At 43.8% G+C, this 23,032-nt stretch overlaps 3 protein-coding genes across 5 annotated transcripts; 2 read left to right on the top strand and 1 right to left on the bottom strand.

Annotated features, from left to right (window-relative positions):
* The first annotated feature begins 214 nt into the window (after positions 1-214).
* On the top strand, positions 215-2,053 carry LOC120712904. The gene is made up of 2 exons (XM_039998833.1): positions 215-870; positions 1,291-2,053. Exons 1-2 carry the CDS (start codon positions 485-487, stop codon positions 1,730-1,732), a joined length of 828 nt encoding a protein of 275 aa, XP_039854767.1. The 5' UTR covers positions 215-484; the 3' UTR covers positions 1,733-2,053.
* Positions 2,054-5,922: 3,869 nt separating this feature from the next.
* On the top strand, positions 5,923-6,452 carry LOC120713537 (LOB domain-containing protein 4-like). Its single transcript, XM_039999475.1, has 3 exons — positions 5,923-6,012; positions 6,074-6,136; positions 6,300-6,452. Exons 1-3 carry the CDS (start codon positions 5,923-5,925, stop codon positions 6,450-6,452), a joined length of 306 nt encoding a protein of 101 aa, XP_039855409.1.
* Positions 6,453-8,785: 2,333 nt separating this feature from the next.
* Positions 8,786-21,232, bottom strand: LOC120712901 (calcium-transporting ATPase 5, plasma membrane-type-like). Of its 3 annotated transcripts, XM_039998826.1 has the most exons (35): positions 21,024-21,232; positions 20,667-20,910; positions 19,760-19,876; positions 19,634-19,676; positions 18,873-18,988; positions 18,653-18,784; positions 18,105-18,194; positions 17,900-17,969; positions 17,744-17,814; positions 17,554-17,637; positions 17,398-17,475; positions 17,244-17,315; positions 17,002-17,085; positions 16,836-16,918; positions 16,654-16,762; positions 16,501-16,556; positions 16,386-16,428; positions 16,219-16,302; positions 15,857-15,994; positions 15,390-15,455; positions 15,187-15,282; positions 14,314-14,424; positions 14,051-14,215; positions 13,570-13,629; positions 12,748-12,912; positions 12,507-12,623; positions 12,308-12,406; positions 11,537-11,674; positions 10,911-11,011; positions 10,767-10,812; positions 10,556-10,690; positions 9,848-9,955; positions 9,673-9,764; positions 9,337-9,431; positions 8,786-9,250 (listed from the first exon to the last, which is right to left on the bottom strand). In XM_039998826.1, the coding sequence occupies exons 1-35, from the start codon at positions 21,215-21,217 to the stop codon at positions 9,225-9,227; spliced, it is 3,528 nt and encodes a 1,175-aa protein (XP_039854760.1). In that variant the 5' UTR covers positions 21,218-21,232; the 3' UTR covers positions 8,786-9,224. The 3 variants fall into 3 exon arrangements, with proteins under 3 accessions (XP_039854760.1, XP_039854762.1, XP_039854761.1); XM_039998828.1 differs by lacking the exons at positions 20,667-20,910; positions 21,024-21,232 and having other exon boundaries at positions 18,873-18,948; positions 19,634-19,672; XM_039998827.1 differs by lacking the exons at positions 20,667-20,910; positions 21,024-21,232 and having other exon boundaries at positions 18,873-18,948; positions 19,760-19,859.
* Positions 21,233-23,032: the final 1,800 nt, after the last annotated feature.

Genomic DNA, 23,032 nt, shown 5'->3' with positions numbered 1-23,032 from the left:
CCTGGCGGACAGGTCCATCCCGGCTTTCCCCTGGACCGAGCCCACGGGGCCGTGCCGGGCCGGGCCGGCTCGCCCCGCCCGCCACCGGGGCGCGGGGCCCGCGCGGCAGCGGCGGCGGGGCCGACAGGGACGCGCCACCTCATCCCCCACCGCACGCGGCCGCGCCACCGCCTGGACCTGGTGCACTGCACCTCGCCGCCGCTCTCTCTCTCTCTCATCCGGCGAGTATACAATTCACCTCGGTGGTCAGGTCCAGCTCCTTATCCTGTCCCCTTTCCCTTCCCTCCCCATCTCTCTCTCGCTCGCTCGCGCACCGAGATTTCTTGTCCTGTGCGACCAGCCTGGTTCCGCGCGGCGTCGCTTCCTCCTGCCGCCGATCGATCCGGGGGCGCCGGAGCCCAAGATTCGCCGGAGCCTTGGCGGGCGGGCTGGGTGGCTGGTTGGTTGGTTGATTGATTGATTATTGTGTTGGTTGGTTGCGGTTATGTCCACGGCGGTGGCGGCGGGGATCCCGCCGGCGCACGGCGGCTTCCGGGGGTCGGAGAAGGGGAAGCCGGATCCGGAGGACGCGGACAGCCGGAGGAGGAGGAATACTAATGGATTCTTTGCGGAGGATGAGGATGAAGATGAGGAGGAGGAGCAGGGGGTTGGTGAGGCGGCGGTGAGGAGGGAGGAAGAAGAGGAGGAGGAGGTGGCGCTGTCGGAGAGCTCGTCGATCGGGGCGGCGTCATTGGACAGCTCGTCCATCGGGGAGAACTCGGCGTCGGACAAGGAGGACGACGGGGACGAGGAGGTGGAGAGCAAGGTGGAGGGGCTCGGCATGATGGGCCTCGGCACGCTCGAGTCCTTGGAGGATGCCCTGCCCATCAAGTAAGCTGCTAATCCCCTTCCTCTTTCGTCTTGATCTACTCCGTGATTGTTCTGTTCCCTTCAGTAGTAGAGAAAGCTAGAAATGGCTCCTGCTGCAGCTGCTGCCGGATAAAATCGATTTTTTTAAAATAATCTATTTTTGAGCGGTTAGTGTTCTTCTGGTGGAATTATCAAGGTTTAGATCCCAGTAATGATATAGCGTCAGCCTGAAAAAAGGTGTTTTTCCCCATCCTAGGTTGTACCATCCGTGGTCAAACTTAGCATCTTGTTGCTATGTTCATACTGATAAAGCTTATGGATTTGGTGTGTCAGCTACAAATCCAATACTCCTTTTGTATTAGTAAGCAATGCATCGATCGACCGAATTCGTTTTGCTCGAGCTCTGAACTGACCAGACTGAATCTGCGTGTGAACCCGCAGGCGCGGCCTCTCCAACTTCTACGCGGGCAAGTCCAAGTCGTTCACGAGCCTGGCGGAGGCCGCTGCGACGGCGGCGGCCAAGGAGATCGCCAAGCCGGAGAACCCGTTCAACAAGCGCCGCCGCGTGCTGGCGGCGTGGAACCGGCGGCGCGCGTCCTGCAGCGCGCTGGCCACGGCGTACCTCCCGCCGCTCCTCGCCCCCGACCACGCCGTCGTGGAGGAGGACGACGAGGAGGGCGCGGACGACGACGACGACGAGGGTCAGCAGCCGGGCGGCGGCTCCGGCACCGGGCTCAGGAGCAGGAGGCCGCCGACGTTCCCGTCCCCGCGGCTGAGCGTGCACACCACCGGCGGCCAGATGGGGAGGAACCCGCACGCGAGCTCGTTCAGGTCCCCGAGGTCCTTCTCCATGACCGACCTCCAGAAGGCGGGCAACAACTAGCAGCTAAGATTGGAGCAGCTTCTTCTTCCTCCTCTCTTGATCTTTAGGCGTGAGAGATGTTACTGCTACTGGTGCCACTGCCACTACTACTATATAATCAAGATATATATAAGAAGAAACTCATTCCTTGTGCTAGTTGCCAGTCCGGCAGTTGAATGCCGATGAGTCCTCGTTGCTGATCGAATCTCGCATGAACATTAATCTGAACCAGTACCAAGATTCTGTAGAACAAGCGGCATGATGTGTGCTTGCTTGTCGTTAGGAGTGAGCAATCATGCTTGCTGAGAAAAAAGAGAATATTTCAAGGGATGATGGCGATGAGTGATTTGTTCCTCTCCTGTAGCAGAGCAGCTGATGATGCTGTTGGTGGTGTGTGTGGGTTGTGTGGCCTTGTAGGAGCAGACAGAAACGGTTGGTGAAGAGTCCTATAGGCCTAATCTGATGATCTGATGTGGTCTGATCAGCCATCCGTCTTAGTAGCACCATCCATCCAGTTGTTGGGAGGGGAAAAACTTCTTTTTGGTTCCCTTTACACCATAATTTAGCTAATCAGATGAACTTAAACAAATGAAATGCACGAGGCAGCGACAAATCCAAGCATGGAGCACAAGAAAAGGGTTCTTTTCTCAGGAGGTAGCTTTCGCTCGAAAAGGAGGCCCAAGCTGCCAAGCATACACAGGTACGTAGTACCAATCAAACAAGCAAGCTTCATAAATGGAACATGGAAGGTAGCTTCATTTCCACAAAAACAGAAGGTAGAAAAAGGAAAGAAAAGCAAGCAAACGGATCTACCTCGCAACAGCGAGTCGCCACGTAAAGGAGTTGCTTTTTCCCCCCACACAATGCGTGAGCGAAGGAAAGCCGAGAGGATGGATCGATCCCCCAGATCGCGGCCGCCGGCCTCGCTTTCGTTTCCCGCGGCGTCGGCGCCGTCCCCGGAAGAGCGCCGGCGGCGGCGGCGAGGTGTCGCGCGAGCGCCTCCGTTTGTTTAATTGGAGGGATTAGTACGATAATGCCGGTGTTGTTTGAGGTTTCCAAGGGGCGGGCTCGGCGATGCTGCTGGGACCGTGATGGAGGAGGCATGGAGCATCCTATATTCCTATGACTGTACGCCAAACTGTTTCTTTTTTTTGCTAATGGCGAGCGCTAATCTGGTGGGTTTGGTGTGTGGGCAAGTGTGTGTGGAACTGTGGATTAGATAAGAAATTTCTGTACAAAAGTACGTGGTGTGCATTTATTAGGGAGAGAGATGGGGATAAGGTGTGGGCCAGGAGAGAGAGTGAGAGGAAAGCAGGACTTTATAATCTTATCTGTTTCGCTAAAATTATTCGGCATCTGTACGGCAGCGAGCTAAGTGAGGGGTCGGTCGCTCCGGACTCGCAGCCTGGCTCGGAGGCCCACCTGCCAAGCTATCTTTCCAGCCACGGCAAGGCAAAAATGGGGAAAATATGCAAGCAAGATGGGATTAGGCCAACTTTAAAGGACAGTTTTATTTTGTTGTTTCTAAAAGTACCATATCAATAAAACATAAATGGAATATAGAAGAAACTCACTTCGCAATGGATTGTTTCATATTTGTTATTTTATATACTCTATCATATTTATTTCTAAAATTCATCGAAACTCGGTAACCGTGCATACATGATTTCAATTTCATCTAGATGAAATTTATTTTCATCTCTTTTCTCATTAATCTGCTACATCAGTTTAAAATGGTAACATAATATGGCATTGTTTAGTTTCTTCAAAATTCCAAAACTTTACAAGATTCCCCATCACATCAAATGTTTCAACGCATGCATGAAGTATTAAATATAGCTAAATAAAATAATTAATGACACAGTTTGTCTATAATTTGCGAGACAAATCTTTTGAGCCTAATTATCCCATGATGGAATAATAATTATCAAATACAAACAAAAGTGCTACAGTATTTTACACCCAAAAGTTTACACATCTAAACAGGGCCTATATGTCTATGAAATTCTTAAAAAAATCTCCACTGAAAATGGTCGTAGTAAAAAAAAAGAAGATTCTTGTTTCTTGTATTTGCATGTTTGTGACGCATTTCTGATCCGTCCATGCAATTTTCGAGTGAAGAAAAAAGCTCAACGAAATTTCTGACCCGAGGCCCAACCAAGCTTTCAGGCCCATAAACGGAGAGTCGTTTCGGTTTTCGAAGAGTTGCTGTTGAGCTAATGAGCTTTCCCATTTGAGGCCCCTCCTGAATTGGCAGCACGCATAACCGTTGAGCTTGGGGCAGGCTAGTTAGCGCGCGCGCCCTAGGAAGAGAAGTAACAAACGCTTTCCGACAGCTCAAATGCTTTCCATTTTGGGAATCCGTATCCATTCTCTTTCGGGTTTTGTGATCACATGCGTCCAACAGCGGGCCGAACAAGCGAGCCTCCTGGCGAGTGATTTCCGACAGCGGGTCTGCAGGTATGTTTCCTCTCTTGGAAAATGTTTTTTTCTTCTTAATTTTATTTTTTTGGAAACTTATAATTTCTAAGTATAATTTTTATGCATAACTTTTTACACAGGCCTTCTGAGAGATAAATTTGCATCACAATTTTTACGATGTGTATAACTTTTATGTATAATTCTTTCTTAACAACCTTTTAAAAATATTTTTTAGCACAACTTTTACGATTTATATAATTTTACTCCATAGTTTTTTTCAAAATAATTTTGGAGGATAACTTTTTAGCACAACTTGTATGATGTTATTTTTATTGGAAGATTTCTCATACAATCTTTCTACGCACAAATTTATCACACAACTTTTAAGTACAAATTTTTAGTATATTTTTTAGTATAATTTTCATATAAAAGTTGTCAAGAGAACTTCAATACATAATAGAACGTACAAAGGAAAAAATCTGGAAACTTCAATACATAAAAAGAAGTAAAAATTTATTGAAATACAAAATTATATATAAAACTTTTTTCTATTAAAATATTGGATATATAACTCATGCAGAATAAAGCAAAACTTATCAAAGAAAGAAAAACTTGTATATATAACTTTTCCTATATATAAGTTACATATATAAATATATGTATAACTTATGAAAAAATTAAGAGTTATAAACGAAAAGATAAGTTATACATATAACCTATATATATATAACGTCTTCGATGAATTCAGGAAAAAAAGAAAAAGAAAAATGATGAAAGATAAGACAGGAAAATGGAAATTAGAAATAAAAAGGGGAGGGGAGAAACGTTTGAAAAGAAAATCCGAATCAAGATCGATTGCTGGAATGGCTGCTAGCGGTCGACCGCTGAATTGGATTCGCGTAGCTAATCCGCGCGCACGCCAGCAGGCCTCCCGACGCGCGATCTCCGGCAGCCCGCTAGGCCGCTACCTTCTTTTTTTTGGAAAGTTTTTTTTCCACCGCAACTTTCTATATTTAGACAGTGATAACTTGTAAATATAATTTTATACATAACTTTTTGCATATAACTTTTGAGAGGATAAATTCTCATCATAATTTTTACGCTACATATAACTTTCATTTATAACTCTTTCCTAACAACTTTTTAACGAATAACTTTTTGGTACAACTTTTACGATACATAAGATTTGGATGCATATATTTTTAAAAAAACTTATAGTGATAAATTTTTAATACAATTCTATGGAGGTATTATCAAGAAGACTTATCGCGAAATCTTTTACATACAAGTTTAGTATACAACTTCTAAGCACATCCTCTGATATATTTTTTTTAGTTCAATTTTCATAAAATAATTGTCAAGAGAACTTCTCTAGAGAAAAACATAATAGAAGGTAAAGGAAAAACGTGAAAAGTAACAAAAATGATAACAGTTGCCTCTACGGAATGTAAAGGAAAGAGAAAAAAAAGGAGAAACCAAAATACCTGGGACGTTGTGCGGGTGGGTCGTGGGCGCGGACCGGCAGACAGCTGCATCTTTGGCTGTAACGTCGGCACTCGGCACGTCGCGCGCCAGCAAGCGCGCTAGCGCGCGATCGCTGTACTGGATTCTCGGTTGAGCTTCCCATTCCCAGCAGCGACGACCCGGCTGGCGGCGAGCATATATAGCCGCGAGATCGCCCGTATCTCCTCCAAATCTTCGCGTAGATTCGCGGAAATCTTAGCAACACCTCATGGCGAGATCTTTGCGATCTGCGCAAGATTCTCATGTCCTCCTCTGCCGGCGGCAATATGGAAGAAGTAGTGGAGCAGCAGCAGCAGCTAGACTGTGGCGGCGGCGGTGGCGGGAGCAGCAACCCGCGGAGGGTGCGCCGCGTGCAAGTACCTACGGCGGCGGTGTGCCTCCGACTGCGTGCTCGCGCCCTACTTCGCGGCGACGCAGCCCCGGCGGTACGCCGACGTGCACGCCGTCTTCGGCACCAGCAACGTCACCAGGCGGCTCCAGGTAGTTATCACTAGCTAGCTGCTAGTTGATGATATCATCGTGTGCAACGAAGTTTTTAGTTCGTGCAGAGCTCTCAAGAGAGCTTAATTAGCGGGATGTTTTTGCTGATGATGTGTGTGGGGGCGCCATTTCTGCGTGCTGCTCTGATGTGCTTGTGGTGCAGGGACTGCCGGTGCAGGAGCGGCGGCGGGCGGCGAACACGATGGCGACGGAGGTGGGGTGGCCGATGCAGGACCTGGTGTACGGCTGCACGGGGGTCATCGACCGCCTGCAGCAGAAGATCCGCGCAGTGCAGCACGAGCTCGCCACGACATGAGCGCAGCTCGTCGTGCACGCGCGCCCCACGCCGCTGGTGCAAGGAACGCAGCTGATGATGATGATGATGCCGTCTCTTCCTCCTCCTCCTCCTCCGCCTTTGCTTGTACCAGCTGCTGCAGCGGCGGTGCGCGCCGCCGCTCATGGTGCCGCCGTGCACGACGATGACGACGCGCCATTGATGGACCCCGACGAGTTCCTCGTCCTCGACGGCCGGCTCTGATGTGAGGATGATCGATCAGGAGTGCGCTAGCTTGTAGGAGTAGCTTCCTTCGATCGGGTCGTAGTTTTTTTTTTTCTAATCGAACTGAAATACGTGACAGTAATTTGTCTGGAGGTGCATACAGCCATGCATGTCCATGTATGGCATGGCACTGAATTTGAATGGCTTGACATATCAGAGTCAAGCATTCTATGCACTATGCAGGGATCAAAATTTAAAAGTGGTCGTTGACGGTTTCTACTTGATCAGGTAAAATTTGCACACATAAAAAAGACAGCAGGCATCTCTTTCAGTATTTATAGAATAAAACTGCTCTTTCCTTTTTTTTCATTAATTTTCATTCACAAAACTGCAAGAACACATGTCATGATCCTAAGAATCCATGTTGCAGAATAGGCAAAAAAAATTCTGCTGAAACCACGATCAAACTTAATTATTGTCATCTACAAATGTGGATCGACACAGTCAAGTGAGCTTAATGGCCGCAATAATTTACACTTCCCTAAGGATGGCCTTACTAAAACATGCTGATGAATAATTTCTTCTAATCCATACTTCTTGGGAGGGATTTTCATTATTCACTCTAATCCACATGGACTAGAGAGGGAATGTGTTTATCCAGACAAGCCCCAGGTTGACCTGTTTTTAAGTCACAAGTAGGTCAGTCCGCCAAGCTCATCAAAGGATGACCCAGGTGGACCTATTAGCCAAGAATAAAAGGTGTAAATTAATTTTTTTATGAGCACAAGAAATTTTTTTGGAGCAAATAAAAATATTCCATGATAAAATGGTTCCAAAAATAGGAATGTACCATAGAAAATATAAATTAGAACAAAACAAAATATTCGTTCAAAAAATAGGAATTATTATAGAAGAAATAAAAATATTTCGAGAAAATGGTTTGGATCAAATATAGAAATCATTCTTACAATCAAAGAAAAAAGTTGGGAGCAAAAAAGTCCCAATTCTCTATTTCTAAATTAAAAGGTGTTGATTTTTTTTATAAAAAAATAAAATATGCATTCTTGTTTAATATTCTTTTGTTGCAATGATTGCAAATAATATCACGGAGAAAATGGTCTTAATAAAGCAATAACGGGTCAAGAGAAAGATAGGATTAACATTTACACGCACGTTACTAATGCTTTTCTCTATCACCAACTGGTGTCGGCCTCGTGGACCAATCACACCCACCCAAGCCTTCTCGCTGCTGCCAACTGTATTTCTTTTAAAGTTGCCAGGGCCACTGGAATGTGTATTTTTTTTAAAAAAGTTGCCCGGGCCACTGGCCAAGCATCACTATGTTTTTCTGGCAACCAGTAGTAGTACTTTTCTCTCGCACCAAATCAGCATCAATCACCAATCACTAGTCAGCCAGCAATACTTTTCTCTCACGGCAAATCAGCATTAGCCACCAGCAATACTTTTCTCTCACGGCAAATCAGCACTAGCCACCAGTCAAAGCCAGCAGAACAGAGCACATGTAATTTACATGTAAGAACTTAATTGGTACCTACGCCGACCAATGCAGATGGACTGCAGAGAAATCTGAGAACGCACCTACCATAGCTCAAACACGCACTCACACACTCACCCACACGCACACCCGAGCTCTGGTACCCCTCCGGGGTAAATCCCCCGTGAACTGTTGCAACCCCGGCAGCAACGCCATAGGGTTTCACACCAACGTTCCTAGCCCTCGCCATGCATCTTCTTCCTCACCCTCGCCGGCTCCCCAGCTGCGCGTTTTCCAGCTTTCATGAACATGTTCTTCAACGTGAACTTTAGAAACGCTAATCTCAATTCAGCCAGCTGTCAGGGTGTGTGTTTGGTCCCAATCTTTCGAGTTCAGACTTGTCATTGTCCAAAGTTTTTTCTAGTGAGGGAATCACGTGTCTGTGTGTGGGTGTGGGTGGGTGGGGGGGGGGGGGGGGGGGGGGGTCTCTCCCAGAGCTCAGAGCTCAGGGTTCTCTGGTTCCTTAACATTCTGGCGTTGGCGCCGGTGCCAAACTGACTTGCACAAACACCAGCATGATAACTCTACCACTACCAGATTGCCAATTGCCATAGCGTCAAACCAAACACTACAGTACAAGCAGGCCACAGGCAGATTAGCTCCTTTTGAACCTGTTCTTTTGACTTTATTTTCGTAAGGTGCATAACTACAGACGGATGGAAAACAATAGTATCTAGTAGCAGATAAGCATTTACAAATTTACAGTCAGGTTGCCAGAAAAAAAGGTTAGATCGCAAGCTAGAGCTGTTTTAGGTTATACCGTCGCACGTCCATACAAAACTAGTAGCTCCGATTGTGCTCGCGCTTTCGCTGCCGCATAGCATAGCACATCACCTGGTAGGCTAGTAGCCTAGAACAGGAGTCTGGCTGCTGTACAGTTTACCACTGCATTTCCTGTCAAAGAAACTAGGAAACCTACCGGGCCAGCTTTGTTGGCAGCTTATACATTCTCCAAGCGGCAGTTCCCGTGGAACCAGTAGAATTTATCTTTTCTTCTTAAGGCATGGCTATTTACACCGGCTACTCGTTGCGCCCTATGTCTGTCCGCCTTCCTCCTCATCTGCATTAATGATCAATTGAATTCCTGAGCTTTTTGGATCAGAATAAACGCAGAGAAAGGTCAGGAGCTCATTCATGGAGACTCACCACGGCGTGCTTTCCGGCAACAACGGGGTTTGAAATAGTCCTGGAGTGGTCTTACGGGCACCGGAATGAATTTTCCGAGATATGCTAGGGGCCAACTGGAAGCATCACATAGAAATAATCACACCAAAATTATTCACCACGGAATTAGCTCAACATTTAATGTCACAACAAAACTACTGTAGGTAATATGGAAACAGTGGATTTGATGTCATGCTTCTCAATGCTCATAAATGCATTTCAGGATCGTAGGTTCAAACTACTATGTGGCGCATTACACATTTAAAGGCTTGATGAACTTTGCAAAACCAAGAAGTTGTTATTTTTTCAAGCGCATACCTTACAACACCAATAGCAACTGAAACCAGCCATAGTCTCCAATCAAGTCTCACCGTTTTGAAGAACTTCCCCAGGAACTGAATTATCAGTATCTGCCAAAGGAGAGCAACTTCATAACTGCCTCATGGACAAGGGTGTTTGGGAATACAGAGAATAGGTTCTACATCGCCTGTACCTGAAATACTGTCGTTATACCAATTATTCCCATGAATAGGTGGTTCTTTGTTACACCTTTGAAGACATTCCTCTCCTCGGGCTTGCGTGCATTGAACTCATTGAAAATCTATAGTTGAAAGCACATCCAAGTTAGCAAAAACATTTTTTGCAGATGTACATAAGAGTCAATTCCGAAAGTAAATGATCAAAATGATGTAAAATATTCATGGTAACTTCACTCGGGTTAGTCTGACTATACAGGCAAATGCATTGTCGGTCAAGGGCCTAAAGTCCAGGAGTTTCTAATCGGTCTCGTTAAATTACTGGCACAGAGAGAAACACAAAGAAGGATAGCAACTCGTTGAAAATTGATAAAAGAAAAACATTCCAGACTTATCAGATCCTGATCCATTTTTGTCCTGGTATCAGGTCAAGATACGTAGTTCAGAAACGATTTTCTTATGCCATACATGAAACTTGACTATGATCAAGCATAAATAGCCTATTAGAAGAGCTAATATGAAGTACAACATCCATGGAAATATCTTACCAGTTCCTTTTGTGGTTTAACTATTGACTAATAAACTTAGTCAAGTTCAAATTGATTTCTTTTTTCTTTTGAAAATAGCTCACCATTAGTAAACATTTGTCTAAAAGGCGAAACACGACCTGTCTCCAGCTATGTTCTGCTATGATTCTTAAATGAACAATCAAACTAATAACCCACCTGGCAAAACACAAATGTATTAAAGATGAAGGTGTTCTTTTTCCTCTCAGCATTATATCGGCTTTCATTCTGCAGCCGCAGAATTCTTACTCCAGCAAAATCGAAGATAAGAAGAACTGCTATTTGGTAAAGGGCCTGCATGAAATTCCAAACATATTAGAAAAAAAAAATGATTCAGCAGAATCCAATTGTATAACACAGGAATACTAACCTGGACAAACAAGTTTCTCCACATGATATTTGTAACAAGAGGTTCCCTGCAGTAGAATATTTTAAACTCATAATGCATAGTAATATGCACCGGAACACATTACACCCAATGTTGTCAACAATAAATTATGATACTTTTACTTGCCTTCGACCAACAGGATTTCTCTTCATAAGGTTGTCAGTTGGTGGCTCGGTGGCTAATGCAAGGGCTCCCAATGTGTCCATGATAAGGTTCACCCAGAGAAGCTGAAAAGTGAAAGAAAGAATGAAGCCTGGATGCACAAGGGTCTCAGGGAAACTGGTGCATCACTGTTAAGCTATGTCTTGAACTGTATATTAAGGGCCAGTTTGGCAGAGCTCCACTATCTGTTTCTTCAGCTTTAGCTCCCAAATTCTCTGATAGAGTGATTCCAGTGGGGAACAGATGAGAAGCGATTCTAGAGTGATTCTGGTGTAAATGGGGAGCAGGGGGATTTTTTTTTTTAGTTCCCAGCTCGTAGGGCAAATGGAGAAGCGATTCTTGTTAGCTCCCCACCAGAATCAAGTTGTGTCTTAACCATTTGGTACAGCTTCATAGAATATGCTCCGAAGAAGCTGGGAGCGGAGCTCTACCAAAGAAGCCCTCATTGTTTACCAGGAAGGTTCAAATTTGGGACATTATAGTAAAATTTTCTGCACATCTTTCATGCAACATGACAAGTACCTAATTTAATAGAAGCAGCAATGGCTGTAGTAGAGCAAATTGCACAAAACAAGGAAAACTGTCCCAACCTCAACAGCATTTAGGGGCACATCACCAGAGGACACAGCAGCAACCACATTAATCACAAGTGCAGCAACATTAACAGTAAGCTGGAACTGAATGAATTTCTGTATATTTGCATAGACAGACCGTCCCCAACGAACAACCTGAAAGAGAAAGAACTGTTAGGTTTCATGCACCAACTAGATGAACCCAAAAGCTTAAGCAGTTGGGAAGAGGTGGGCAATCCACTAATACTTCACAACACTCTCACTCACATGAAGCCGGAACAAGGCGCAAATGTGAAAATAAAGAAGGGAGCAGAGGACTTAAAAGATGCCTCTACCAAGACTCGAACTCGAGACCTCTGGCTTTGATACCATGTTAGGTTTCATGCACCAACCAGATGAACCCAAAAGCTTAAGCAGTTGGGAAGAGGTGGGCAATCCATTAATACTTCACAACAAGAACGAGGTTGAAATCCATAAATTCTAACATAAATCTCACCAAAAACAGTGGTTATGCAACCAGAATTATAGCGTAGAAAATGCACTTTCGACCAAGGACTATACATGTGTCCATACTGCCATGTTCTAGACTTGATTGTCAACTGTGGTAATTTAGTAAGAAGCACAACATAACATCCTTAAAGGTACATTTATCAACGCAGCTGGCTAGCTGTAAGTAGAAAAAAAAAATCACTGTTGATAACAGTAAGCCAGTTAAGTTCTCTCTACTGGCTCTCTTGCGTATTCGAGAAAAGAAGTTCTCACTTCTATAATTCTATCTAGTAAACAAACCTTGACAACTGATGTGAAGTCATCATCCAGGATTATAATGTCAGAGCTTTCTTTAGCAACTTCTGTCCCCGAAATGCCCATTGAAAGACCTATATCGGCCTAGATGAAAAATCAAGCAGCAATTAGGAACAATGAACTCATCAATGTCAAAAGAAGTGACAATATGTAATGACTCAATGTCTTGAGATAAACATGTCACCTCGTGCAATGCAGGGGCGTCATTTGTGCCATCACCAGTAACAGCTACAACATGTCCCTTTCTTTTTAAAGCTTGGACAAGCAAAAATTTATCATTTGGAGACGATCTTCCCATCACCTGGAACAAGGTAATTAGATATACAACATCAAAAAAATTGAAAGAACTTAAAAACTGCTCCTGAGGACAAAAGTCTATAATCACAATGCATTGGAGGGAGGGAGGGAGGGAGGGAGGGAGTTACAATTATCTTGTCAGCGGCATCTGCTCTCGCATTTTCAGACATCTCACGGAACACTTTTCCCTCAATTACAACTGGCTCCGAAATAAGACCATTTGCATCTAGTATTCCACACTCCAAAGCTATAGCCTTAGCAGTTTCGATATTATCTCCTGTAACCATGCGCACCTGAATTGCATGCACAGCCGCTTATCTATCAGATAATAAGAGTGATATCATTTCCCAGGGGGAAAACAGAAAGACTATCCACCTAGCAATAAAACAAGAAGGATGGATGACTGGAAAGATGAGTGTAATCTAGCGCACAATATTTGGTTAATGAGCAGTTACAATGTCTAATAAGGTGCAAGTCACGTAGGAGAGGGCAATGACTTTTATGAAGGGATTGCCATAACTAATCACAGGGCAAAGGCCGGTATTTTTTTTTCTTCATGCTCAAACATGGGTAGACATTACTATAACAAAAATGGCTAGACAACATTTGTAATCCTTCTTATTTTGTTTTTTTTGCCCATTTATATATTATTATTATTATATAATTATAGTACGATCATTTCCTCCTGTTAATATTAGTTCCAATTCATTCCATTTTATTTTTTCATTGAGCACTGAAAAACAAACAAAAAACCTTAAGTGGTCCTAATAATGAAAGGTGAATGATACAGAAGAATAAAAAACAATATAAGCTTTTTTTTCCGAAAGCGCAAGAGAGCTGCGCATCAATATATTAAGAAGAAAGAAGGGGTAAGAAGCCCAAGTGGTACAGACAGCCAGACAGGGCTTGCACCAAGCCCAAATAAAAAAAACAATATAAGTAAAACAAACCTTTACACCAGCAGTAGTGCACAGTCGTACAGCAGCCCTTACTCCTGGGCGACAGGGGTCCTACAGAACAATTAACTCTTTATAAACAAGTTACTGTTGAATGCTACTACTAATTATGCATTTATGCTTAAAAACAGTTGCATGGAGTGACTGAAGAGGGGGTATTATTATGCAAGCTCATGGATACAGGAAGAAAATCATTTGAAGAATGACCTGGTGAATAATGATATCAGATTGAAGTATGGGATTGTGCTGAGTTGGAGAACTATGCATATTGTTTTTCTCTCTTTGTTAAAACAAGACTAAGCCACGTTCATGACACAAGCAAGTACGAAACAGAAGAACTCAGACTGTACTATACTCTTTTTTTTAGAGTACTGTCTTGCACTATGTATTTGAACATAGGGCTTGACTCCCTCATATCTGTCAAACATAGACACAGTTGATCTTAAAATGAGTCAACATAATAACAGTAACCAACCTTTATTCCCACTATGCCAAGCAGAGTCAGGTCATCCTCAGGCAACTTCCAGTTTTCTATATCTTCCTTTGGAATCATTTCAATGTCAGAAACACAATATGCAAAAGCAACACAGCGTAATGAATTCGCTGCCATGTGTTCAATCGATTTCTTGTATTCATCATGCTGCAAATACTTAAAAGTCCAAGTGAGTCTCACAGAAACCAGTACTTCAAAATTCAGGTGGGTTTCAGAGTAACAAACAAGTTAGGAGAGGATATTACCGTCTCAGCACTCATTGGCTGAACTGAACCGTCCACAGAAAGCCAGCTTTTGCAAGAAGATAACACTATTTCAGCTGCACCTTTCCAGTGCACATGAACACCTTCATCCGACTGCAATTCAAGGAATCAGACAGCACCACGATAACACAAACAATATCAGAAATAAGAAACAATGCGGCATAGAAGATGTTGTCAATACAAGTCATGAACAAACATGTTATAGATCTTTGCACAAAGATAAGGTTAAGAAAAAACTATCCTGATGCAAAGATGACAAGGAAATGGGCAATGAAACCTAATGATTAAAACCTTGGAGGCAATTGACTGGTAAGCAGTCACCCACGCGAGGAGAGTGGTGTCTCCAGAACTGGGTGATTTAGAAATATATTACAATCCAAAATATGCTCGAAACACATCCTGAGGCAGTTCACAACTAGTAACAAGGTGGCTGGCAGTAACAATTTGGCAAGTTTTTTCTAGTTTCAGCAGCAATCCACCCGGAAAACAATATCAGCCCGCTGAAAAATATGAAATGTTACCTACAAATGCTAAAATTTTCTGATCAACTGTCACCAGCAGTGGTATTAAGCATTAACTAAAGATTACTTGAAACATACATATATTGCAAAAAAAATGTAAATTCAATAGGAAAACTCAGGTGCACAATGTCAAATTATTTGATGCCCCCATGAACAAGTGCTAAATGTACTAAGATAAAGCCGTGGAAAAGGCGAGTCAAAGACTTAACACAAATATTCATAGGAACATTCGTTTTTTTTCTTGAACAATGCAGGAGAAACTGCGTTCCATTTCATTAAGAGATATAGACACATTCTTCACGTTAAGGTCTGATATACACAACTTGCATACTACCTGTACTGCAACAGCACCACGTTTTTTCTCCGAGTTAAATGGGAAAACATGAATAACTGCAGATTTTGACCTCATGTCATGGAAATCCATCCCTATCTGTGCAAGGTGGAAGGTCAAGTCAACAAAAAAGGGGGATGAAGAAATACTGAAGAGTGAAGCAGACTAAATAATCTTTCAAAAAAAAAAAGCAGACCAAATAATACCTTAAGACCCCAAGAAAGAATGGCCTTTTCAGTTGGTGAACCCGTAATTTCTGCCTCACCCCCATCCTGTACAAAGGAAAAGCATAGATGTAATTGTGTCAAACATGGCAGATTGGTAATTGCTATAGACAAGTGCTATGGATGATACTTTAACAGTATCCCCAGACTGCCTCCAGGAGGCTGCCTCCCAGTTCAAGTTTCCAACATTTTAAGGGCAAGAACCAGTAATATTAGACAACCTGATTGTTTCAGATCTTAAACTAGTGATGAACTTGTTGCCTCCCAGCTTCACACCTTAAAAAACAGTGCTTGAAACTCATGCAATTTTCATTGAACTTGTCTAATTTACAAATCATTAACCGCTGATAGTTCTGAACCTGTTATTTTCTGAACTATCAACGATGCAGACAGCCAGGCATGACTCATGAATTCCATAAGTGATCTCAATAAATAGGAGTTTTCTATACCTCTGGCAAAAATACAGTTCCTGTTGTGTTCTGTGCGATTCCTTCAATAATAAGTGCCACTGAATCCTCTGATATCTGGCTAATATCATCACAGGGATCCAACTTTGTTCCCGCAAAAAATGCTTCCACAACTGTCATCTGCACGATCAATTTCATACAAGTTACCAAACAAATTGTGGTGCCATCGATTATGAAATTTCACAAGTAAACACTTCAGAGCATATGAGCATTGTTATAGATGACAGTGAACATATGCATGTTCAAGCATTTTAATTAAATGAAAAGTCTTGAACAAGCATTATGTCAGCACAGCATCTTGGGAAAATTGAATGGACAATGGACTGGTACATGACTTCACAGACCTTATTCAGGGTAAGAGTTCCTGTCTTATCACTGCATATTGTAGTAGCTGATCCCATCGTTTCACATGATGAGAGTCGCCTCACCTATTTAGACAAAAGTGAGAAATCAAGATCATCCTCTTGTCAAACTATTTCATGAATATAGGCATAAAAGTTTTTTTATCTACCAGTGCTTTGTCTCGCATCATCTTTTTCATTGAATATGCAAGCCTGAAAAAATTGCAGATAGTCAAAGGTCTGAAAAAGTGAAAAATCAATGCAATTCACACAAGGGATTCATACGTCAGAGTTACTGCCAATGGGAGCCCCTCAGGCACAGCAACGACTACAATAGTCACCTGTGGATAAAAAAGAGAAAAGAATCAGTGAAGTCTCTAAAAACTGTTGATGGTACTAGGTTTACACTAATGAGATTAAGAATTTAAGATTACATACAGCAATGGTCAAAATTCTAATTGCCCCCATAAATCCTTGTTTCACACCAGTAGTCCCAGCAACAAATTGAGTAGTCCCATCAGGATTCTCGGTATGGCCAGTAAAATATCTGTAGTACAATTTAAAGTCAGTAAAAGCAAGAGACATTTGTGATAGTCGCAGTATGAAGTAAAATAAAATACCTTATCCAAAGCACAACAAGTACTGCACCAGCTACAGACAAGCCTACCAAACCAATAAAAGTTGCAACGCCATTCAGGCGAACCTAATAAGTACGAAAGCGTGAATCAGAAAAGGCTGTCAGTATTAGTTCATTCAAGAATATGGACCATCATTAAAGACAATAACCTGTAATGGTGTTTCTTCACCATTATCTTCAGAAAGGTTAGCCATCAACTGACCCCATTCAGTATTGATGCCCACGCCTGTTACCTTTTTATTGATAAGCAAAGTTACAGTTAGTTTAGCCATGACGAATTGGCAATATTAAAATGAATAATAAATAAGAAAAATTCCAGTGCACAGTGACATGGAAAATAGACATGCTCAATTCTAGATGTTGTCAAAATCCTTGAGCTTGCCGGACTCACCAGCATTGAACCATAGCCATCTGCAACCTTGCAACCAGACATCAAAAATGGTGCCTTTTGATCCTTGTGAACCTAAAATAACACTGCATCATGAAAATCCCAACAGAGGCAGATTTGAAAAAAAAAAAGCCACTGGCTCTTCCAATAGACTTACAGTTTTTGACTCTCCAGTCATACTCGATTCATCTATTGCAAGAGAATGGCCAGATATCAGGACACCATCAGCAGGTACCTGGAGGTGAAAAAACTGATAAGCAGATTCTACACAAAAAATAAAAAAAACAGATGAAAAAATAATATACCATCTTACTTGGTCACCGATTTTGAGTGGAACCACATCACCAACAACAAGGTCAAATATTGAAGTTGTAGATCTTTTACCACCTCTAACAACCTAACCAAAAGGGGTAGAAAAAACAGAAATACAGTCAATGAATTGTTCACACTTGGTACCTAGAGCTACAAACGAAAATGGTCAGATGTGGTGTGGCCATACTTACCTCCACTTGTATGTTCTGTTTCTCCTCATTAAGATGCCGAAACTGAAGAGATTGTCTATAATCACTGATTGCTGGAGAAATGACAATGATAAACATTAGAAAATAGCATAAAACTATGCTACTAAAAAAGATTAACTTGCAATCTAAGTCAATTACCAGTAACAAGTATCACAAGGAAGACAGCTAAAAAGATACTTCCACCATCATACCATCCTTCATCAACACCCTAAATGAATAATGTTAAAGAAAAGCAAGTAAGGTAATATGTACAATAAAGGACAGCAATTTTTTTTTAGTTCAAAACTGCCAGGAGAGTGAGGAAAAATGAAAATTTAGTCTTATAGATGGTATAATATAATACCTCTGTCGTCATACCCAATGTCAGTGATATGGCAGCAGCTACCATTAGAATGACAAGAGTTAAATCTTGGCATGCTTCAAATACAAAACGCTGTGAAGGAACATGATAGGATTAAAATTTGAAACTGCAAACATTGGAGCTAAGAGTTTTGGTAGGACCCATATCTAGTTTAATTTTACTATAAAAAAACGTCTACCTTGATTTAAGGATCAAGTTCCCCTCTACCATTGCTTTCAAAATACATCTCCTTTCCAAAAAAAAAAACCTCCTTTTTGCCACTGAGCGTCCCACGAAATGTGGTCCCAAACCCCCTCCAGTGGCAAATAGGAGACATGTTTTCAATCAAACTAGATCAAAGTTTAAGCAGAGAAACTATATTCAATATATGTAGGATAAAAGGCTAAAAAAGAAAATGAAAGAACAAAGGCAAAATATGTAAAAGTAGGGACTTGCAAACACGTGTTAATGGCAGGACATTTTAACTGTATAAGATCATTTAAAATGCTTGAAATAATATACGAATTTCACATGATTTACTTATGGCATACCAGTATGTTTTTCCTTTTCTTGCGTGGATATGTATTTGCTCCATAGATATTCCTCCTTTGTAACAATTCATCCTCATTTGGACTAGCTCCCTTGTCTAAATCACTCTTCAATAAATCTGACAGGCCCTTGACCTGAACAGATTTTAGTGACACAAATTGAGTTTAAAATGAGAAGATGTTAACCAAAAAAAATTGATAATCTAGCTCAGTATTAACTTACTCCCCCAACTTCTTGAAGAAGAACACTATCATGATCCCTGTTTAATGTGGTAAGCTTTTCCAGTTCAATTGGAAAACTGCGAGAGGCCGTTGCAAGATTTATACCACTATAAGCTTCTGCTTCGTGCAAAGGACATTAAAAATAACACAAGAATATAAATAAATTGTATGTAAAACAAGCATATAAAGGAGCATACAAGCATTAAGCACAAGTATAAACAAACAGAGGAGCAATAAACTTGAGATAGTGTGAGTGAACTGTCGAAGCAGATATATCATGAGGAAAATACTATACAGCTGGAGGGAGGGAGGGAACCTTAATTTTATGTACAAATTGGATGGATTTTAATGAGCTAATGGATAGATTAAATAACAAAATGATTTGAGGAAAAAATATTGAAATGGTAGAATTAGTGAAATGAATTACTATGGTTGTTATTGCAATGCGAGGGCATTATTACATCTTAATTGATTAAATAGAATTGAACCTTGGCTACATTGCCACCAGAAAACTGCTATGGTATTTAAGAAGGAAGCAGGAAAACGTAGGTCACCCCTTTTTATCACTAATGTTCAGTACAAGGATGGAATGAGGAATGATGACATGTTAACATGAAACATCCGTCATGAATTTCACCAACAAGGCCCGACATATTAAAAGAATTAAAGTTACTCAACTTTAGACTGATGTAATCATCCATGTTGGGTAAACATGAGCAGTAAAACAGAGTTTAACATAACAATATGAAGTAGTATCCATACCTCTAATCTCCTTTTGGCCAGCTTCTTTGAAAAGAAATGCTGCCTGGAGAATACAAATTTAGAATACAAAAAATGAAACAGGAAAAAGAGAGCATACAATATCTCAGCGGGCAAACGACACTGTACCCGTATAACTTGTGCATGGGACCGGATCTTCCTTCTTATAATCTCTTTCTCTTCCTCCTTTTTAAGGTCTAGAGTATATCGAAAGCGGCGCGAAGCATTGAGCACAAGAGCAGCTTGCTGAAATGTAGAGAATAACCATGTTTGTTAGAACTCGATACTAGGAGCTTGTGTTGATCCACAATACATGATTTACTTCTATCCCAAATGCCTCATCATTCATCTTCACCTTTACCATGACTAGTTCCCACACGAGCAACTTACCCTATTAAGTAAAACTAGTGTAGTCCCATTGTTGTGAAACAAATTGACGTTTCTTTTCATAATTTCCCAAGTGTATTGACATGGCAAACCAGTCAAACTACAGACAATACCCTTGCTTGAATATGGGCATCAATAAATGAACAAATGTAAGGCAAACCTCTAGTATCAGCACTCCACTTTCAGTCAAACAGACTACAATGCCTTTGTAGGAATCCAGAAAGAAAAAATATACAATACGCAAAACCCTTTCAGGATCAGCAATGCATGAAGGCATTTCACTGAAGTATAATTCTTCAATGAAATGCTAGACAAAAAAGATCTTCCATGGCAAACTTGTTCACCACAAATGACATTCCCCTTGTCTCCATGTGGGGCAGAGGTTGAGGTAAAATGCCCACGCCTCGAACCTCGGAATAACAGCTCCACACTCCACTCCACACTCCAGTCACGAGCATCCAGGCATTGCTTGTCCCATTCTCCGTGCACACGCAGACAATCAGCGAGCGGCCCGCACGCGAACCATTTCCAAATCCAAGGAGACAAGGCGCGCATCACACAATCCAGATCCCCGACCTGCCCGGCCCGCCGAAGATCCAAATTCGAAGGGGAGAACAATCGGAGAAGGGCGAGTCGATCGCGCACGTACCCTCCACCGGCGCAGCCGGTCGTGCGGGGCGTTCTTATGCGGTATGTCGAAGGCGTCGTCGAAGACCTCCTCCTCCGCCTCCGCCTCCGCCTCCGCCTCCGCCCCATCCTCCGCGGCGTCCGGCGAGCGGATCTCCGGCGGCGGCGACCTCCCCAGCGCCATCCCGCCCGGTGACAGCAGCGGCCAGACACCTCCGCCGCGGGCTTCGCAGGAGAGACGGCACCGGCGCTCGCAGCCGCAGCCCCTGCGTGCCACACAGACGAGACGAGAGCGCGCCCGTGTCATCCCGAGATCGCCGTGGAGGCGGGAAAGCCACGGGAGGAGGGGCTGCGGGGGAGAACCAATCGACTCACTCACCTCGGTGTAGCGAAGCTTCCAGAAGGTTCCGCGGGCCTGCTCAACCCCCAGCTCGCCTCGCCTCGCCCCGCCCCGCCCCTCTCCCTCCCGTGCTCTGCTCTCTCTCTGGGAAAGCGTTTTGTTCTCTTCCTCCTCTGCCCAGTTTTGCGGTCGGGAATGGGGACTCGTTCTCGAGACGGTTGCGGGGGCGGCATGAAGCTTCCACGAAGCTTCTTGCGTGGCGCTACGCTGCCACGCGGGCCCGAGGACAGAACCGGGAGCTCGCCCCCGCGTGACGTGGGGGCGGCCCACACGTCAGCGGGGGGTGCCGTACCTACCGGGAAGCAACGACCGGATCGGGTGGACTACGCAGTTGAGCTTGGCGCGGCGGGTTTGGCTGCCGGGTTTGAAATGGATGTGGAAAAAAAAATAAGGCCCTTATCGGATGGCCTAAAAGCCCTGGCTGGGCTGATTTTGGCTGGGCTGATAAGCCCACCCGTTCGGCTGGGACGGACAAGCCGAACGGCTTATTCCCACGCCCGCTGGACTCGAACCGCACGGCCTCCGCCCTCCCATCCGCACGGACACCGCTAGGGTTGGGGGCAGCTGCGTCTCCGCCGTCGGGGCTGCCCCGATCCGCCGCCGCTCGCCTCGTCGGCCCCTCCCCCGCCGCATCCGCGTCCGGCCCGCCGCCCACTCGCGCTCGCCCCCACCCGCGCCTCCGCGCCGCGTCCACCACGCCGCGTCCCGGACCACCGCCGCGCCGCCTTCAGCTTAAAATTCCGCCGAGCCGGCCGCTCGCCACCGCCGCCCGCCATGGCCGCTGGGTGAGTTCGCCTCAACGCGCCGCTCCGCCCGGCCACAACTCCGAGCTGCTGGCCCCTCGGACGCGCTGTCCCGTTCCAGTCCGGATCGCACGGATCTGAACCTGACCGGCGGCAGGCGCTCGTCCCGCCTTCTCATTCCAAGTTCTCCTTCAGGTCCTGCGCTCCGCCGGCGCCGGAAGCGCGCATCCACCCGGATTCGCACTGGTTCCTCCGTTGGTCTGGTAAGGAAGCCCTAGCTTGCATTGATGGGTTCCCATTTCCGCCCGTTCTGACAGCTCCTCGTTCTGCTCTGTTCTTCGGTCTTCCATTTCGTTGATGGGAGCAGTCAAATCCGGATAGTTTTTTTTTTGGCCCAACCCGTTCATTTTCTGTGATTTGCTTGCCACCCATTGCGCTGCGCCCTTCTAGCAACCGCTACGGAGTTGCATTGCGCTCCCATTTCCATGGACTCGTCGACTGGTTCGGCATAGAGAGAATAGAGGAGGTCTGGAGGACGAAATAGTTTCGAACGGTCTTCTATCAGTCTTCTAGTAGTGGTTAAAAATTTTCGTCCTGATTTATGATCAGGTCTGTTGATTGTTGAAGGAGATATCAAACTGAACTCTGATCTCTCCACTGTGATAGCTTGCTAGCTCTGTTCTTAGAACCTGATCCCAGACTTTAGTCCACTGATCGCTCAATTTCTAATACTTGAACATGGCTATGCATTCTGTAAATTCTAAAGGTATAGCCAGATGCTATGACTTGAGAGAGGGTGGTGGGACCGTGGGAGTTAGGGTATCCAGCGAGTTGTGTGACCTACTGTTGAAACTTGAGCATTTGCGTTTGCTGGATTTCAAGAAAGTGAAACAGCAGGTTAGCAATGTCGTTTATCCTATCAAGATTTAGTTGCTGTTGCAAGCAAGCAAGCAATAGTTTCATGAATTAGATGCATGAACACCATGGAATGCTTTGGCTGACATGTTTTTGCATTGTCTAGTCTGTATACCTGCTCTTTCTGTTTCTTGATTTCCCTGGGAGATATTGTTCTGTTTAAAAAAATATCACACAAAACTATGAATACGACATGTTCATATGCTTAAAAAAGTTTAGCGGTTCTTTCTGTCTCAGGCTAGTTTCTATTTTGTAGCTACTGACACTGCAAGTATTTTGAAGTTATGCTACCCTTTTTTTGCTGACTGTTCATCTCAGATGACCTTTGTT

Source organism: Panicum virgatum, chromosome 6K (assembly GCF_016808335.1).
Source record: "Panicum virgatum strain AP13 chromosome 6K, P.virgatum_v5, whole genome shotgun sequence".
In the NCBI taxonomy this organism is placed as follows: domain Eukaryota; kingdom Viridiplantae; phylum Streptophyta; class Magnoliopsida; order Poales; family Poaceae; genus Panicum; species Panicum virgatum.
Note: the sequence above shows the minus strand (reverse complement) of the source record. Positions and strands in the feature narration are given on the sequence as shown.

Coding starts and splice junctions, on each gene's coding strand:
- LOC120712904 (XM_039998833.1), top strand. CDS start 485: ATGTCCACGGCGGTGGCGGCGGGGATCCCGCCGGCGCACGGCGGCTTC. Junction 871..1,290: donor GAGGATGCCCTGCCCATCAA/GTAAGCTGCTAA, acceptor GTGAACCCGCAG/GCGCGGCCTCTCCAACTTCT.
- LOC120713537 (XM_039999475.1), top strand. CDS start 5,923: ATGGAAGAAGTAGTGGAGCAGCAGCAGCAGCTAGACTGTGGCGGCGGC. Junction 6,013..6,073: donor GGAGGGTGCGCCGCGTGCAA/GTACCTACGGCG, acceptor GCGGCGACGCAG/CCCCGGCGGTACGCCGACGT. Junction 6,137..6,299: donor ACGTCACCAGGCGGCTCCAG/GTAGTTATCACT, acceptor CTTGTGGTGCAG/GGACTGCCGGTGCAGGAGCG.
- LOC120712901 (XM_039998826.1), bottom strand. CDS start 21,217: ATGCCGCCCCCGCAACCGTCTCGAGAACGAGTCCCCATTCCCGACCGC. Junction 19,877..20,666: donor ACCGGCTGCGCCGGTGGAGG/GTACGTGCGCGA, acceptor TCTACATTTCAG/CAAGCTGCTCTTGTGCTCAA. Junction 13,630..14,050: donor TTGGCATAGTGGGAATAAAG/GTTGGTTACTGT, acceptor ATTGTTCTGTAG/GACCCCTGTCGCCCAGGAGT.